At 51.4% G+C, this 15,692-nt stretch overlaps 7 protein-coding genes across 7 annotated transcripts; 5 read left to right on the top strand and 2 right to left on the bottom strand.

Moving 5' to 3' along the window:
- Positions 1-434: 434 nt before the first annotated feature.
- BDW74DRAFT_44430 (transcription factor domain-containing protein) lies at positions 435-3,403 on the top strand. Its single transcript, XM_073732807.1, has 4 exons — positions 435-1,126; positions 1,187-1,284; positions 1,341-2,111; positions 2,165-3,403. The coding sequence occupies exons 1-4, from the start codon at positions 701-703 to the stop codon at positions 3,255-3,257; spliced, it is 2,388 nt and encodes a 795-aa protein (XP_073588550.1). The 5' UTR covers positions 435-700; the 3' UTR covers positions 3,258-3,403.
- A 78-nt stretch (positions 3,404-3,481) lies between these two features.
- BDW74DRAFT_143805 (tubulin-binding prefolding complex subunit GIM3) lies at positions 3,482-4,565 on the bottom strand. The gene is made up of 5 exons (XM_073722923.1): positions 4,442-4,565; positions 4,159-4,359; positions 3,972-4,109; positions 3,796-3,863; positions 3,482-3,741 (listed from the first exon to the last, which is right to left on the bottom strand). The coding sequence occupies exons 2-5, from the start codon at positions 4,174-4,176 to the stop codon at positions 3,549-3,551; spliced, it is 417 nt and encodes a 138-aa protein (XP_073588549.1). The 5' UTR covers positions 4,177-4,359; positions 4,442-4,565; the 3' UTR covers positions 3,482-3,548.
- On the top strand, positions 4,566-6,215 carry BDW74DRAFT_143803 (autophagy-related protein 27). The gene is made up of 3 exons (XM_073722922.1): positions 4,566-5,052; positions 5,124-5,664; positions 5,714-6,215. Exons 1-3 carry the CDS (start codon positions 4,794-4,796, stop codon positions 5,907-5,909), a joined length of 996 nt encoding a protein of 331 aa, XP_073588548.1. The 5' UTR covers positions 4,566-4,793; the 3' UTR covers positions 5,910-6,215.
- Positions 6,216-6,298: 83 nt separating this feature from the next.
- Positions 6,299-8,842, bottom strand: BDW74DRAFT_143802 (uncharacterized protein). The gene is made up of 4 exons (XM_073722921.1): positions 8,327-8,842; positions 8,068-8,256; positions 7,184-8,005; positions 6,299-6,958 (listed from the first exon to the last, which is right to left on the bottom strand). The coding sequence occupies exons 1-4, from the start codon at positions 8,423-8,425 to the stop codon at positions 6,815-6,817; spliced, it is 1,254 nt and encodes a 417-aa protein (XP_073588547.1). The 5' UTR covers positions 8,426-8,842; the 3' UTR covers positions 6,299-6,814.
- Positions 8,843-9,797, top strand: BDW74DRAFT_143797 (uncharacterized protein). The gene has a single exon (XM_073722920.1). The coding sequence runs from the start codon at positions 9,214-9,216 to the stop codon at positions 9,559-9,561; it is 348 nt and encodes a 115-aa protein (XP_073588546.1). The 5' UTR covers positions 8,843-9,213; the 3' UTR covers positions 9,562-9,797.
- A 229-nt stretch (positions 9,798-10,026) lies between these two features.
- Positions 10,027-11,755, top strand: BDW74DRAFT_143795 (uncharacterized protein). The gene is made up of 2 exons (XM_073722919.1): positions 10,027-10,980; positions 11,038-11,755. The coding sequence occupies exons 1-2, from the start codon at positions 10,533-10,535 to the stop codon at positions 11,523-11,525; spliced, it is 936 nt and encodes a 311-aa protein (XP_073588545.1). The 5' UTR covers positions 10,027-10,532; the 3' UTR covers positions 11,526-11,755.
- On the top strand, positions 11,746-15,125 carry BDW74DRAFT_44335 (ATP-dependent Clp protease ATP-binding subunit). The gene has a single exon (XM_073732805.1). The coding sequence runs from the start codon at positions 11,927-11,929 to the stop codon at positions 14,702-14,704; it is 2,778 nt and encodes a 925-aa protein (XP_073588544.1). The 5' UTR covers positions 11,746-11,926; the 3' UTR covers positions 14,705-15,125.
- The last annotated feature ends 567 nt before the right edge of the window (positions 15,126-15,692 follow it).

Genomic DNA, 15,692 nt, shown 5'->3' with positions numbered 1-15,692 from the left:
GGATCGCTTCCTATAACCATCCACCATCATCCCTCCATCCTCTGCTCCATCCCACGCTGTCATCCCTTCATTTCTCCTCTTTTTCTTCTTCGTTCTGTCCTTCCTTTCCTTTCCCTCTTTAGCTTTTCTCTCCCGCCCCTCCTCTCCCACACCTCCCAATCTTTTCATCAAATTGCCAACCTCACCAATTAAAGATCGCTTAAATTCTCTCCCTAACCAGTTTACGAACCGACCCTGCCGCCATATTAAGTTTATCTGTGACCCTCTTTTTTTCCGGATCCTGGTTCCGGGATTCGTGCTTGCTTCAGGTCTCCAACCGTCCAACGGCGTCGTCAACTGCCCGCCTGGATAAGCCTCAGTCCCACCTTTCGTTATTGTCAATGCGACTGGCGCTCACTCTAACTTTAATAATTGTCTGGGAGGCCCTTGCTGCTCTCTAGCTCTACCGCGATTCCGTGGGAGATTCCGATTTGCTCTTCATTCTGGTCGTGCCTTTTCCTCGGTTCCCTGCATCGACTCCCGCCTGCCATCCTCTCTCGCGCGCGCGCACTCCCCGCTACTATTTCATTCTTTTGTTTTTCTATCACGGTTATTCTTATCAGCTACCCGAGCTGCAGTCCCAGATAGATTTGGCTCTGAAGAAAACTCGCCGTTTGCTCTGCGTGTTGTCTTCATATGAGGTTTCGTTTGGAAGACCGATATGCAGCCGCATTACTCCCGTCCGTGGACTAACCCAAACACCCAAGGCGCTCCTTATGAGTTGCCTCCGGTGCATTCGGTTACTTCCTCGGCGCCGTTCCAGCCAGGTCCACAGCCGGGAGGCTTTCTCTCTACTCAGTCAGCAAGACCCGGTAGCGGATTGCCGATGTCTCACATCCTACAACAGCCTCCTGCACCGACGCCTACGGCAACATATCCCCCATACGACTCCAGCGTTTCTCCTTCGGAAGTAGGAGTGGGACACCTTCAGGATGCACCAACTAATGGCTCTGGAGTAAGCGCAGGCGGGTTTCTCAGGCATGGGGGTGGCCTGGCGCAACATCAGCAGCCATTGCAGCAGAAGAGGGCGTATCGTCAACGAAGAAAGGACCCTAGCTGTGATGCATGTCGCGAGCGTAAGGTCAAGGTACTAGGGTCCTCGTTGTTCCTACAATTGGCTCTATGATCTAACTTCTCTGTCGTTCAGTGCGACGCCTCCGAGTCCGCTAGTTGTACGGAATGCACCAACCGCAAGGTTCGATGCCAATTCACTAAAGAGACCAACAGGCGCATGTCTTCTATTAAGTTCGTACTCGGTCTGCCAGCTCGCGGGGTGAGGTTCTATACTGACAGAACCCAAGACAGGTTCAAGATCTTGAAAAACAGCTCTGGTCGACCAGACAACAACTTCAGCAATTGCGATCCGGAATAAGGTCGGATAACTTGATGGATCTGGATGGGGATGGGCCAGGGCAGCTTCAAATAAACTTACCTGACCTCGGTTATAGACCGCCGCGCCGGCCAAGGGCTCCCGTTTCCCATGATCTCTCCAATGCTCGGGCGAACCTACGACACTATGGGAGGGGAATTTGGAAAGTACCAACGCCCTATCGCCAATCGGACTCGAAATCGCTTTTGACGGTAGACCCTCCTTCTCTCCCGCCGCAAGACGTTGCCCATCACCTTCTTGCTCAATACCATGCGCATATTCACACCACATTTCCTGTCATTCACTGGCCGACGTTCATGAAAGAATACGAGGAGGTATACCGTCAAGGGTCGCTTATAGGAGTGCCTCGCGAGTGGGCCGCCGTGATATTTAGCGTATTCGCCCTTGGTTCCTTGCATACGACGGACCCGAATCGTGAAGAAGTGGGTAAAAAGTTTGTGCGAATATCTTGTGGAGTGATCGATGTTTGGCAGGATAACTTCACTTTGGATCAGGCGCGGGCCGCCTTGTTGGCTAGCATATTTCTCTACGAAGTCAACTCAAAATCCGCTAGCTGGGTGTGGAATGGATCCGCTGTGAAAGTCGCTCAGGAAATAGGGCTACACTTGGAATCTGGGCCTTGGCCTGTACTCGAGGGCGAGATGCGCAAGCGCCTCTGGTGGGGAATGTATACTTGGGATAGGTTTGTGGCCTTTGGCACCAATGTGCTTGATTTGCGACGCTCATTCTCTATAGGATAATGGCTTTGGAAATGGGCAAACCGGTATTGATCAACGACCAAGACTGCGATATCGACCTCCCATGCACTGTTGATGAGCAGTTCATCTCAGAAGGAGGCTGTGTGCCTGAAACCCATCAAACAACGCCATTATTGGCGACAATTCACGTTGTGAGGTCAATCGGGCAGCTCACTCGTATTCTACGAAGCACAGCAATTGGCACGGCAAGTCTTCAGACATTCGAACGGCATTTCACCACTTGTCTATCCATATTCCCCGATCAGTACCAGCCGGCCTCCGATCAGTATATCGAACCTCGGTCGTTAACCCCGATTATCTACCTCCAAAACGCCCGCTTGATGCTTCATCGACACAATATTTCACCTTTCTGCCCCCCTGATGTTCGCTCTTTAGCTTTGGATTACTGCGCCTCTGTCTGCCAGGATACCGCACGCCTGCTCTCGCGATGTATGCGAACCTCTCCCGTCACGGGGAACAGGGATTGGCGTACGCTGCTTGCGATATCGGGGTCTGCCATGCTGTGCGCGCATCTCTGGCGCTGTACACTCTTACTACTATTCCGCCAAGAATACGACGCCGCTTTAATATGTGTCCAAGCCAGCTCTGCGATGAGAGACTCACGCGTAATCAATGCGGCTTGCGGGCGAAATGTTGTGTTTTTTCTGAAATGCCTCCTAGACCGTTTGCACCGTCCGGATACTGGGGAGCTGGATGGAGACGAGGAAATGATGGCTTACGTTTCTGGTGATATGCAAGGGACTAACAATGGGAGCTGGGTATGGGAGGGCAGTGAGACCGGGTCGCAATTAGAGATGGCTTCTCCGCCAAGCAGCGCAGTACATTCTAGTATTGGGGATAGCAGGCTATCTCAAGAGCCGAATGGATGGGAAGGCTGGGATTGGGTTGAACAGACTGTTCAATATCTTTCCTCCGACAAGGAAAAGCGGCAGCAAAAAGAAGCACAGACTCTGAGGCCACCGACAGAACTGTCATATCACGGCAGCGAATCTGCAACTGGAAGTCCTGACTCGGCACCAAATCAGTCGAATTCGTCACACTCGCGCATGACGATAGCGAGTATCATATAATATCTTTTGATTTTGCATTTTGCATCTGCTCTACGGGATAGAGTAAAACCCAGGGTTTGTGGGATCTTATTTTCGCGTTCGGCCCTGTATAATCTGCACTCTAGCAGTCATTGCATCTGAAATGAGTTTACGTTCTAATGTGGTTGGCACCCTTGTACATCGTGCTGTCATTAGACTGTATATAGCTTACATCTACCAAATAACAAACTAGAAGACCAAATTCTTCAATCATTTACATTGCATAATCATGTCAGCATGAAGACCTAATAGGATAGGAAATAAGTTGTACAATTAGGTCTCCAGGTTGATACTCCTTCCAAACCTCGCGTAGAGAGCCACCTTCAACTGCTGCATCTCATCGCGCAAGTCACCCAGAGTCTCCTCAAGCTTGGCGACTTCCAAGTCAATCTGCTCTGTTGAAGAAGCGAGAAGCGTCTGCGCCTCTTCCAACGGGAGATGAACAAACGAGTCTCCAATTTTATACCTGGACTTCATTAGCTATGTTTCGGGAGGCTTGGCCTACAGGCCAGAGACATACGGGACTAGTTCATCTTCATCTGCGAGCTCTAACTCAGTCGAGATCTCTTCTAGATCTTCTTTGTCTTTCTGTGAGCGGTTGCTGTTAGCTCATCCCCTGAGTGACATGACCGGCAACGGAGTAGCCACAACGGGAATCGGAGAAACATGATAGAAACATCGAAAAAAGGACCATACCTGCTTGCCCTTTAGCTTCTCCTCGAGAACGGTCTCGCGCTGGTGAAGACGACTGAAGCGGTTGATCTTCTCTTGGTCCTCGCGGCGCACTTCGTTATCCTCTGAGCTGCCGATTGCGGCCTCGTCTTCTTTTGAGAGCTGGAACGGTATTAACTACTTGAATGTATCTGGAAGAAAAGCTACTTACCATTCGAGTGTTCAGCATTTTGAGTGATTTGGCTATGAACTATGGTAGTGGGTTGGGGATTGTGAGGATATTTTGGTGTTGAGTGGAGGTGGTCTGTGCGGGGCTCTTTGGTGTACTATTACATAGGGACTCGAGTTCTGTAAGCTGGCTTGGCTTATGTTCGTGGGAGTAGTATGCTTATATTCATAGTACTCTGTAATGCTAGAGCAGAAAGATATGCGTCTTAGTTAAGTTTATTTGCTTATTTGTCTCTCAGCGCACTGCATGGAGCTGGGCAGTTTACCTATACTGGACGATTCGATTGGCCGGATAAACAGAAGACCGACGTCAAGCAAGGAAGCACGACACCAGCAGCTCTCCCCGACCAGCTAGGTATCAACTCTCCTTCCAGGCACGCATATTTTTTTTTTTTTTTTCAAGCGTTGACTTAGCCAACATCTCCCCGATCACACGTCCTTCTCCGTCAGCTGCCTTCTTTGCTGCTCGCCTGAGCTCCTTTGATCACCGCCCAACACCACAGCGTCATCGTCACCAGCCTCACTCCGACCCAAGCCCGCTGTCCATCATCTCCGATTCCGACCCTTCCTAATATCAATACCTCCCTGAGTTCTCGCGCAGCTTCAAAGCTACCGACGATGCGAATACTCTCTTCAGCCCTCTTGTCCGCCGCCTCTTTGCTTCCCGGTCTCGCTTCCGCCATAACCTTCGACTGCTCACAAATCAACGCGGACGGCTACAAATATAACCTCAAGCCGCTAGGCGGAGTCCACGAGATTTTCCACGCGGAGCAAGTCGGCGATCTCATCGTCAATACGACCTATGTGCTGAATATATGTAACATTCTTGGAAGCGCGGCGAACTTTGAAGAGTACAAATGCGGTACTTCAAGGAGAAGTATGGACTCTCCCAGGATAATACGCAGCTTATGTATGGAGCATGGAAAATGAAGCTAACTACTCGAATAGTTTGCGGGTTTAATCGTACATTGTCAGCAGACCACTCCAGCGTCCATGGCGGTTTTGCGTTCCCGATCGCTGGGCTTGAGCACATGGGCCAAGGCGCGTTAGATGCGAAAGTCACGCGCTTAAAGAATGAAGATTCAGACCGGGAGGGACTGCGAGTGAAACTGTCTGGGGGCAAATACGAGGAACCTGTCACTAAGAAGAAGAAGAACGCGGGTGCGGTCATTGAGTTTGAGTGCGACCCTGGTCGGTCAGGGCTGGAGGGTCTTGTTGAGGAGGAACCGAAGCGTCTACGCACACGAGAAGAAGGCAAAGATGAAGGCGATGGTAATGGTGAAGGTGATGGCAACGAAGAGGAGAAGGAACCGTTCTCCGATGGCTCCGATCCCGATCGAAGTCTGCAGTTTAAGAGCTTTGGCATGGCCGATGATGATACGTATGTGCTGAGCCTGAACTGGAAGACGCGCTATGCCTGTGACCATTACTCGGAAGGCCGCGGCTCGTACTCTAACCACTGGGGGTTCTTTACCTGGCTGATCATCATGTATGTTCTGCCCCTCCATGTATGCTTGGAACTCGCTAACAAGATTCAGTTTCTTCCTCTGCGCCGCAGCATACCTCATCTTTGGCTCGTGGCTTAACTACAACCGCTACGGAGCCCGCGGGTGGGATCTACTTCCACACGGTGACACGCTTCGGGACGTTCCATATCTCTTCCAGGACTGGCTGCGGCGAGTCGTGAACACCTTTCAAGGAAGCGGATCGAGAGGGGGCTACAGCGCTGTATGATTGGGATGGTTTGGTTTATCTGGTTTTTCGGAGCATACGAACAAGAGCAGGGTCATTTACCAACTGGTGTGGCTCTGCCCAGTTCAGTTTCCTTTTGTTTTTTCTCTATGTATGATGGCATGAATGAATGTCTTCTATTCTGCATTTGCTTGTTGTTCTTAGCTTGTGATTATTGTTGTTGGAAGGGCAGATATATACCTCGGTAAGATAACGATCATGTACCTATAAGGCTATACGGGCCAAACGCATCCACCTTGTTGGATCTAGATTTCTATGGAGCCTATAACGACCTTACGTGCAAAAGTACTCTATCCACTTCCCACCGCGGCGTCGGCCGTTGACCCTTCCCGCCATAGCTTCAAACCTTCAGAGTTCCGATCCCGAGGAGGTCAAACGAGCAATTTCTTCCTTCGGATTAGCTACTTAGACGGGCTAGCTAGCTAGCTAGCAGACTAACAGCTAGATGGATACATTCTCCCTCCATTCAAAAGACAACAATTGCAAAACGAAGCGAAAAGGAAACCTCGGATAACGTAAACGCGAAGCCAAAAGCTCATGCTGCATAACAGACCCATCCAATATAAATTGATCAAAAATTCCAAGTGCCAGTGCAAATTGCGTGATCAAGGGCTCATATCGCGACACCACAAAGTCATTCCAGTCGTCGAGGGGAAATTTTCCCTCCCTCAGCTTTCAGTTTCTTTCTCGTCATCGTCTCTGCTAGACTCGACCCCCACGATTTCGATTTCGTTTCGGTGCATACATTTTGCTAGTTGCCTTCCTTTCTGGATAAAAATTCATGTTTCGATTGCGATGGAGCTCCCTCCCGTCAAAGCTCCCCTCCGTCCGTCTGCTCGGCCGAGTAAGGACCTCCTGGACACGGCCGGGCTCAGCTAGACTGCTGTCTAGACTTTCATTGCGAACTGCTTGAGGAAGCGGTAGTCGGCCATGTTTGCGTCGACCGTCTTGCGGATCAGGGCGGCGCCCTCCTCGCCATACTTCTCGCGCCACTCGGCGTCGAACTGCTCTTCGGATTTGGAAGCGCGGGGCTGGTCGAGTGTGGTCAGCTGGACTGTCTTGTCTTCCATCACGAGCTGGTATCTGGTGGTGTTGGTGTGCTGCTGCAATCTGCATGCGTGCTAAGGCCAACCGGACTTCTCCACCTCCGAGCCTTGTTCTGAGGAGGAAAGATGGATGGGACCGACACGGACACACTCCAGCCTAGGCTACGGGGCAAAGGGGCGCAAGGTAAGAGAAGGGAAAGAAAAACTTACATGCTTCCTAGCAGTCAACCCCCTCGAATCAATCGCGTCGTTGTGGAACCCGTTCCACTTCTCAAACGCCTCCCTCGCATGCTCGTGGTCCTCCTCGTTATCCCAGTTCAACATGGAGCTCGTGTACGGGATCCCGACGCTGCGGCAGAACGCCTCCATCATCGCCGCCGGGCTATCGAGCATATCGTCCGCGTCGACGACGCAGATCTCCACGCCGACGTTGGCGTCCGGGCTCGAGACAGGCTTGGGCTTGGAGGTCTGGCCGTCCTGCGCGCTGGCGAGGATCTCTTCGGCGTCTGCCTCGCGTGTCGCAACGTGAGGTCCTACCAGGCCCTCGGCACGCAGGTACTCGAGGAACCGGCGCATCTCGTCGTATCCGGCCTCGGCGGGGTCGTAGTAGGTGAAGCCCGTGGTGGCATCGAGGGGCGGGATCGTGCAGCGGTAGTAGGAGGGCACGCTGTAGTGCGGGTCGCGGATGAGGAAGGCAAAGTGGAAGGATTCCAGGATCTCCTTGGGGATGACGGTTGGGTTTCCTGGCTCGGAGGGGGTATCATAGGGGTAGGGCGCTGTGCTGCTGCCCTTCTTTGCCCCGGTGCTGTTGGAAACACCGTTGGCAGTGCTGTTGCCGTTCACTTCGGCAACACGGTGGTGGCCGTTGGCGACGAAGTCTCCGTTGCTGCCAACGGCCGCAGAGGGGTCAGTGGTAGCTGTCTCTGTGCCTACGCCGCGCTTGATCCTGTGAAGAGAAGGGGCAATGCTGGCTGGCTTCCCGTGTGGCGGGAGGAGATAGTGCAGGATGTCCTTGATGAAGATTCTCTTGCCCTGTTATCGTCCTTGTTAGCCTGCCAATCTGTCAAGGTAGGTATGGAGGCTGTTGGTAGTACCTCGTTATCCTTCCCTTCGCGCTCAATCCTGTCCAAGATAGTCTTATACGTGGACTCGCTAAATCCACTTTCAATGCGGCCCTTCTCATCGGCTTCATACCGATCTGAGAGCCTCTCAGGGCCGTAGTAGAATGCGTCGCCAAAGGGCTCGTGGACACACTGAATTGTGTCCCTTTGGGTCATAAAGACCTATGCAAGCCATTAGCATTCCGTCTGCATGATACACAGATAATTTCAAGATGGACAGGGGAAGAAATACCCGCTCAAAGGCTGTGGAGCAAGCCCGGGGATGGGTTGCAACGAAGATAGGTTTCTGCTGCTGAGACATGGCGCAGGTTTTCTCTGTGATACTTCTCATTTGATGAGATGTAGAGCAAGTGTAATCGTTTCACTATCTACCAGGGAGTTTCACCGCCGGCGAAGCTACTGGTTAAAAGGCCTCGTTTGGTCTGGTGAGGCTTATCGCGGGGATTTATCTGCAGGGTGGTGTTGTACGGAATGTTGCCCCGGATGACACAGCGGGGAGGAGAGTGGTGGGAGAACGAAGTGGTAAATAGATTTTGATCAAGTCCGACTGATGGAACCAGAATAAGATGGTGGGTTAGATTTTCAGGAACAGAACGAGGTGGTGCAGGAACTGGTTCGAGTTTTATACTTGGGAGAGTCTGCACGGAGGCACTGAATGGAGGGATACCGTCAGACCAGGACGACGACTGCAGTATTTCTTGTTTGAGTTCGACTGTCCGAGTCAAATCGTAAAATTCAGTTGAAAAATAATAATATATTATTGTTGAGATGGAGCATCCGAGACCAGAATTACAGCCTAACAGCGTCGTCAGTTTCACTTCCAACTTCCAGCCTGCAGTGGTAGGCAGGTTAATGCAGGCGTTGTAAGTGGTTGATAGTGCTATCCACTCTGTGCTGCTCCAGCCCAGCGAACTGGCCACGGATAAGGCGATGGCGTTAGCTGTCACCTATATTCGCCATAGATAATGATCTTCTATCTCCTCGTTAGGGTCCCTGATAATGATCTATATAAACCCCGGCTCCCCAGGGCTTCCCGTGAAAACTTCAACCGCCAGCATCTGGCTTCCCAAGGTCAACCCCCGATAACGGCCTCGGTGCGAACGAGATACCGTGTCGCCCATGGCCAGGATCACGATCTACAGTTGCTGCTCCGCTTTGGTTCCCTTTGTCCACTCCGGAATGGAGGAAAAGCGTTCAGCCTGTGCCTGGCAGTCGTGGGCTCAGGCCAAGCGGATGGGGGTTGTGCGTGCCGCGCGGGCGCAGGCGCAGATTCGAGACCGGCAATTTGAAGAGGGGCAACGGCGGTACAGCAGAAAATCTAGGCAGTTAGTCTCCGTGAGAGTGGACATTGAGGATACCGAACAGGACGGACTCGTGTATGGTCGTGAAGCGGAGTGGTTAAGCCCTTCAATATCCCTGTCGCCACATTTGGTCGAGACAACTTGCGTTCCACCTTTGACGTCATGACGGACAGGCTCGTTAGAATACTGGATTACCGAGGGGAGAAAGGGAGAACGTATACGAGCCAAGTTTTGCATTTGAGTCGGAGAAACTTGGGGTTGAAATAGCAAGTGTGCGTATGTCGGCTGTAGCGGTAGTTAGCTGGTCATATGGACGCGATATCCGGTATGTCTGTTAAGCCATTCAGCTTTTTCGCAGCTTCCGGAGGGCCTAGCACTGGAGGCTGCGACCGGGGAGGGACAATTGGGATTTGACCGGCCAATCCCTTTGCTGATTTCCCATGTCATGCGTCGTGGGGTGTAATATTGCCCAATGAAGCGCCGGCGTCGTTAACGTGGGGTTGCGACGGGCTATAATTATCGGTGCTATGGCTAGCCCATGAATGGCGCCCTGACACTGGCGGATCAGATCTAAGCTAGCTTTCTTAGATCTGTGCACTCAACATTATTGTCGAAGAGTCGAAGAAAACCGGTACTTTCTTCAACAAAGGATTCTTCAAACAGGCAGCTAGAGTAGTCCGATTAAGTAATACTGTACAAAGCCTCTTTGAAGCATAGGTACAAAACTCATTGACTAATGACTGTTACTGAAAGCCCGTTGATAGGCGTATGAGGACAACTTGTGGTCCGATGCTGCTCATTTCATTGTCTTTGGTATAAGTGAAGTGACAAGGAATACAAAGTACCTGACAACCTGTCAGTCCTTGTCCAATTTCTCCGGACAATACCTTTTGTACAGTACTTTGAAGGGACTGAATGATAATGTAAACAAAGTAGCTCTTAGTTTACCGCCTTGTAAACTGAATGGCTGTAGTGCCGGCAGAATCGGCTCCTCAGTCTCGGCATTTTCTTCGTCCCCCAAGGAAGGCAATTCCGCGTTAGGCTATCCAGCAACGAGCCTCGATGCAGAGCTGCTGAAACCGGTACCTCTTTTTTATGCCCTAACGTGGTATCACTTATCACACCATAATACTTTCCATGGAGCCTCCTCAACAACCTCAGCAGCCTCAGCAGCTGCAAGAACCTCAAGTCTCTCAGCCTCAGTTCCAGCCACCCGCACAACAACCGCAACAGCCGCAACTACAACCTCAGCAACAACCTCAGCAACAACCGCAGTCTCAACAGTTCCAGCAACCTGATCAGCTTCAACAAACTCCGCAAACTCCGGAAGCTTCACAAAACCCTCAATCCCAAGAACCACAACAACCACAGCCTCCGGGACAGGCTGAGACTCCGCCATCATACCCCCCCTTGCCCGCGCCCCCGGATGCCCTGTTTCGCACAGAAGTTGAAGCGGTACAAGCTGTCAAGGCCTTTGCACAAGTACACCAATATGCCGTGATTACTAAGCGCACCAACAAGGGTCGTGAGGGGAAGGTCGAGGCCATTTATATGACCTGCGACCAGGGCCAGACATACCGCTCAACTGCGAAGGAGCGTCAGCGGGAACCGTCACGACGTACTGGCTGCCCATTTAGCTTACGTATCAGCCATCATAAGACTGACAATCTCTGGCATGTCAAAGTCCGCGACCCTACCCACAATCATGGCCCCTCGCAGCCGGGTCAACATCCCTCAATTCGCCGCGAAGAGATCAGCCAGAAGACGCAGTACATCAAAGCTCTTCTTGACATCAATATGCCGCCAAGCCAAATTCTTAAACAGCTCCGCCATGTGGATCCTAGCACTGTCATTCAGATTCGCGACATATACAACCTTCGTCATCGTCTGTACCAAGGGAAAACACCAACCCCAGCGGTAATCATTTCAGACTTCAGGCACTCTGCCTTTAGGAAGCGCCGTGCCCCAGAAGGATCCGACAATCAATCTTCCGGGGAGGCTTCACTGCCTGGAGCCGTAGAGTCGAATGGAATGGGAGACGAGCAAGGCCTCGCCACTCCTGTCAGTGGCATACCGGGGACTCAGGACATGCATACTACGGAACAGCTCCTGATCAACACATTGTTTTAAGTTTGTAGTATACCGTTTGGCGTTTATGGTTGAATTAGCGTTAGGGAGATACCAATTTGATAAGCCTCAGATCATTTGAAGCTCAGACGTACCGCTGATTTGACCGCTCTAGCATGCTGGCAGAATACTCGAGGCACGTGACTATGGTCTGATCTTCGAGGCCCTTCTGGAAGGCGGTGGAATCTTTGAGTGTCGTCATGCTGCTTTGGGCACCATCTTGAAAGGTCCATTATTGTAGCTTGCTTTGAAGTCATTTTCTTAGTTCTCTCGAGTATATATTCTGTCATCTGTCCTCTCTTTGCTCAAGTATCTTACATCCATATCATAGCCTCTCGCTACGCTTCTAATCTGACACTCTACCACCTACCTCCTTGGAGATTTTATCTCCCACACCATACACCATGAGCACCGATAAGTACACAGACAAGGCCAACAAGGCCCTACAAGATGCTATTGATATCACCATCGAACACGCCAACGCAGAAATCTACCCAGTTCACCTCGCGGTTGCTCTTCTCGATCCTGCACAAGACGAAGAAGATGGACCGGCACAACATCCTTCTCACGGAGATTCTACCTCACTCTTCCGCCAAGTCGTTGAACGCGCCCATGGCGACGCCCAGCTCTTTCACCGTGGGCTCATGAGGCGGCTTATCAAACTACCAAGCCAGGATCCCCCGCCAGAGTCTCGCAGCATGTCCGCGCCATTCCGAAAAGTCCTCGCAGCCGCCGAGCAATTGTCAAAAACACAAAAGGACAGTTATATCGCCGTGGACCACCTGATTCAAGCTCTTTGTCAGGACTCTCAAGTCCAGGCCGCCCTTAAAGACGCCAATATCCCAAACGTCAAGTTAGTCGACACTGCCATCCAGCAGATTCGGGGGACAAGGCGTGTGGACTCGAAGACGGCGGATGCTGAGAGCGAAAACGAAAACCTCAAGAAATTCACAATCGATATGACGGCGCTTGCTCGAGAGGGTAAGATTGACCCTGTCATTGGTCGAGAAGAGGAGATCCGTCGTGTGATCCGTATTCTCAGTCGACGAACAAAGAACAACCCTGTGCTCATTGGTGAGCCCGGTGTTGGTAAAACTACGATTGTCGAAGGTCTCGCTCGTCGCATTGTCAACTCCGATATTCCAGCCAGTTTATCCCAGTGCAAACTTCTTTCGCTTGATGTCGGCTCGCTGGTCGCTGGAAGCAAATACCGCGGCGAGTTTGAGGAGAGATTGAAGGGTGTCCTCAAGGAGATCGAAGAATCCAAAGAAACAATTGTTTTGTTCGTGGATGAAATCCATCTTCTTATGGGTGCAGGTGCTAGTGGCGAAGGTGGAATGGATGCAGCCAATTTACTGAAGCCGATGCTTGCTCGCGGACAGCTCCACTGTATTGGAGCTACGACGCTCGGTGAATACCGCAAGTACATCGAGAAGGATGCCGCATTCGAACGACGATTCCAACAAGTTCTCGTTAAGGAGCCTACTGTGGCAGAGACGGTCTCCATCCTCCGTGGCTTGAAGGAGAAGTACGAGGTCCACCACGGTAGTGTACGGATCCTTGATGCAGCCATTGTCGCAGCAGCTACGTTGGCTTCACGATATCTCACAGCGCGTCGACTACCCGATTCGGCTGTCGATCTCATTGACGAGGCCGCTGCTGCTGTCAGAGTAGCCCGTGAATCCGAACCGGAGGCTCTCGATAATCTCGAGCGCAAATACCGACAGCTCCAGATCGAGATTCATGCTCTCAAGCGTGAAAAGGATGATGCTTCCAGAACTCGTCTCAGGGAGGCCGAGCAGGAAGCAGCTAACGTTCAGGAAGAGCTGCGGCCTATGCGCGAAAAGTACGAAAACGAGAAGAAACGCAACCAGAAGATCCAGGAGAAGAAGACGAAACTTGAAAATCTCAAGAATAAGCAAGAGGAAGCTGAACGATCTGGAGACACCGCAACCGCAGCGGACTTGAAGTATTTTGCTATTCCCGAGACCCAGCAAGAAATTGAAACCCTGGAGAAGGAGCGCGCTCAGGCTGATGAGGAGCGTCGCAACCGTCAGGGTGATGCTGGAGAGCTTCTGCTGGCTGATGAAGTTGGTCCTGACCAGATCAACGAAATTGTCGCCAGGTGGACCGGAATTCCCGTGACGAGACTCAAGACCACGGAGAAGGATAAGCTGCTACACATGGAGAAGCAACTGGGCAAGATTGTGGTGGGTCAAAAGGACGCTGTGAAGTCCATCGCAGACGCCATTCGTCTTCAGCGTTCCGGCCTCAGCAACCCTAACCAACCCCCAAGCTTCCTATTCTGCGGTCCATCCGGCACGGGTAAGACGCTGCTCACCAAGGCTCTTGCGGAGTTCCTCTTTGATGACCCCAAGTCCATGATTCGATTCGACATGTCCGAGTACCAGGAGCGACACTCACTCAGCCGTATGATCGGTGCTCCCCCTGGCTATGTTGGCCATGATGCAGGTGGCCAGCTAACCGAGTCTCTCCGACGTCGACCATTCTCCATCCTTTTATTTGACGAAGTCGAGAAGGCTGCCAAGGAGGTTCTCACCGTCCTTCTCCAGCTCATGGATGATGGTCGCATCACCGACGGCCAAGGCAGAGTCGTGGACGCTCGCAACTGTATCGTTGTCATGACCTCCAACCTTGGCGCCGAATACCTAGCTCGTCCCACCACCAAGGATGGCAAGATCGACCCGCAAACCCGCGAACTGGTCATGGGCGCCCTCCGCAACTACTTCCTCCCGGAGTTTCTCAACCGTATCTCCAGCACCGTCATCTTCAACCGGCTCTCGAAGAAGGAGATCCGAAAGATTGTCGACCTCCGCCTTGAAGAGGTCCAGCGCCGCCTCATACAGAATGGACGCAACGTCGTCGTCAATTGCACCGAAGAGGTCAAGGACTACCTTGGCCAGTCAGGCTACTCGCCCGCGTACGGTGCTCGTCCACTCGCACGCATCATCGAGCGCGAGGTCCTCAACCGCCTTGCCGTACTCATTCTACGCGGCAGCATCCAAGACGGCGAGGTTGCGCGCGTGGTCATGCGCGACGGCCGGATCGATGTTCTCGCCAACCATGAAGTCGCGGTCGACGAAGACCAGGATATGACGGATGATGACTACGATGCCGTGGCCGATATGGATGACAGCGGCGACATGGACTTATATGACTAAAAGATCCATGTGACATGACGACTTATGATGGATTGTGTTTATTTATTCCTAGCTGTTTTTGTGGTTCTGCTTCTTGGAGCAAGGAGTTTTGTTTTGCATCGTTTTCCTCTTGTATAGCCTGGAGCGGTTTCCCCTTGCATATATAGCTGAACATATCGGGTCCTGCTAGGTGACCTAATTACTAGTATTTAGGTTATTGATATATAATATAGACTTGATGACCATCTATCCTTGTCTTCCGTTCAATATTTGAATAAGATATTTTCGTAGCCAGGTCTCGAGTCGATGATGGATAGAGTGCAGTGTGCAAGGGTTTTGGTTGAAAAAGCGCAGGCATCTTCATCCACCCCAAAATTTAGACTCATTCACGTAGATAGTTCTTACTCGACTAGTTCCTGGTCTAGTTGCCTGGTATCACTTTTCCCTTGAGGATACATAATCTAGGTACTGTGTAAGGTTTAAAAAGGACTCTAGGGTAAGCCAGCGCGCTTGACAAATTTCCAGGACGGCCACTAAGAAACCTTCCGTGTTTCTTACTTAGTATACAGTAAGCACCATAACTCGTTTCTCAAAGGAGAAAAACTAAAGATTATTGGTTTATTCTTCTAAGTAGAAATTGCTTTCTGCGTTGGCAGGTGCATTACTCCCCTACGGTCTCCAGATATATATCTTTCAAACTGAGAAAGAGCATACACAGACATGCTCTCTCTCGGTATTTGGGAACCCTCGATGATGTTACTATTCCCCATAATTGAGAAGCTGTTTGTTTCAGGTATACTAGTCTATGTTGTGCTCCGTCGTGGTGCATATACCTCGGTCCCACGGGTTCGCCGCTGGGTTCCATGAGGTCGGGTTATCCGAACGGTTACCCTACGCAGATGAACATAAAGATTGGCCATGTATGGATTTTTTCGGTAGAATGTCGGATAGTTTGGCTTGAGGGTATGAATCATGCGTCCAGCAATCAAGGACTGAATATGATAGTATC

Source organism: Aspergillus multicolor (assembly GCF_047715735.1).
Source record: "Aspergillus multicolor strain CBS 133.54 unplaced genomic scaffold BDW74scaffold_2, whole genome shotgun sequence".
NCBI lineage: Eukaryota > Fungi > Ascomycota > Eurotiomycetes > Eurotiales > Aspergillaceae > Aspergillus > Aspergillus multicolor.
The sequence above is the reverse complement of the archived record's forward strand: the minus strand, read 5'-3'. Positions and strand labels throughout refer to the sequence as shown.

What these genes read in the sequence shown, in the direction of transcription:
- BDW74DRAFT_44430 (XM_073732807.1), top strand. Translation starts at nt 701, where the DNA reads ATGCAGCCGCATTACTCCCGTCCGTGGACTAACCCAAACACCCAAGGC. An exon ending in GTCGCGAGCGTAAGGTCAAG is followed by an intron (nt 1,127 to 1,186) that starts GTACTAGGGTCC and finishes TCTGTCGTTCAG; the next exon opens with TGCGACGCCTCCGAGTCCGC. An exon ending in AGGCGCATGTCTTCTATTAA is followed by an intron (nt 1,285 to 1,340) that starts GTTCGTACTCGG and finishes ACAGAACCCAAG; the next exon opens with ACAGGTTCAAGATCTTGAAA.
- BDW74DRAFT_143805 (XM_073722923.1), bottom strand. An exon ending in AGAAGCTAAAGGGCAAGCAG is followed by an intron (nt 3,864 to 3,971) that starts GTATGGTCCTTT and finishes AACCGCTCACAG; the next exon opens with AAAGACAAAGAAGATCTAGA. An exon ending in GATGAAGATGAACTAGTCCC is followed by an intron (nt 3,742 to 3,795) that starts GTATGTCTCTGG and finishes AATGAAGTCCAG; the next exon opens with GTATAAAATTGGAGACTCGT.
- BDW74DRAFT_143803 (XM_073722922.1), top strand. Translation starts at nt 4,794, where the DNA reads ATGCGAATACTCTCTTCAGCCCTCTTGTCCGCCGCCTCTTTGCTTCCC. An exon ending in ATGCGGTACTTCAAGGAGAA is followed by an intron (nt 5,053 to 5,123) that starts GTATGGACTCTC and finishes CTACTCGAATAG; the next exon opens with TTTGCGGGTTTAATCGTACA. An exon ending in TTTACCTGGCTGATCATCAT is followed by an intron (nt 5,665 to 5,713) that starts GTATGTTCTGCC and finishes AACAAGATTCAG; the next exon opens with TTTCTTCCTCTGCGCCGCAG.
- BDW74DRAFT_143802 (XM_073722921.1), bottom strand. Translation starts at nt 8,425, where the DNA reads ATGAGAAGTATCACAGAGAAAACCTGCGCCATGTCTCAGCAGCAGAAA. An exon ending in GCTCCACAGCCTTTGAGCGG is followed by an intron (nt 8,257 to 8,326) that starts GTATTTCTTCCC and finishes TGGCTTGCATAG; the next exon opens with GTCTTTATGACCCAAAGGGA. An exon ending in GGTTGACTGCTAGGAAGCAT is followed by an intron (nt 6,959 to 7,183) that starts GTAAGTTTTTCT and finishes ACACTCGACCAG; the next exon opens with CCCCGCGCTTCCAAATCCGA.
- BDW74DRAFT_143797 (XM_073722920.1), top strand. Translation starts at nt 9,214, where the DNA reads ATGGCCAGGATCACGATCTACAGTTGCTGCTCCGCTTTGGTTCCCTTT.
- BDW74DRAFT_143795 (XM_073722919.1), top strand. Translation starts at nt 10,533, where the DNA reads ATGGAGCCTCCTCAACAACCTCAGCAGCCTCAGCAGCTGCAAGAACCT. An exon ending in GGGCCAGACATACCGCTCAA is followed by an intron (nt 10,981 to 11,037) that starts CTGCGAAGGAGC and finishes CATTTAGCTTAC; the next exon opens with GTATCAGCCATCATAAGACT.
- BDW74DRAFT_44335 (XM_073732805.1), top strand. Translation starts at nt 11,927, where the DNA reads ATGAGCACCGATAAGTACACAGACAAGGCCAACAAGGCCCTACAAGAT.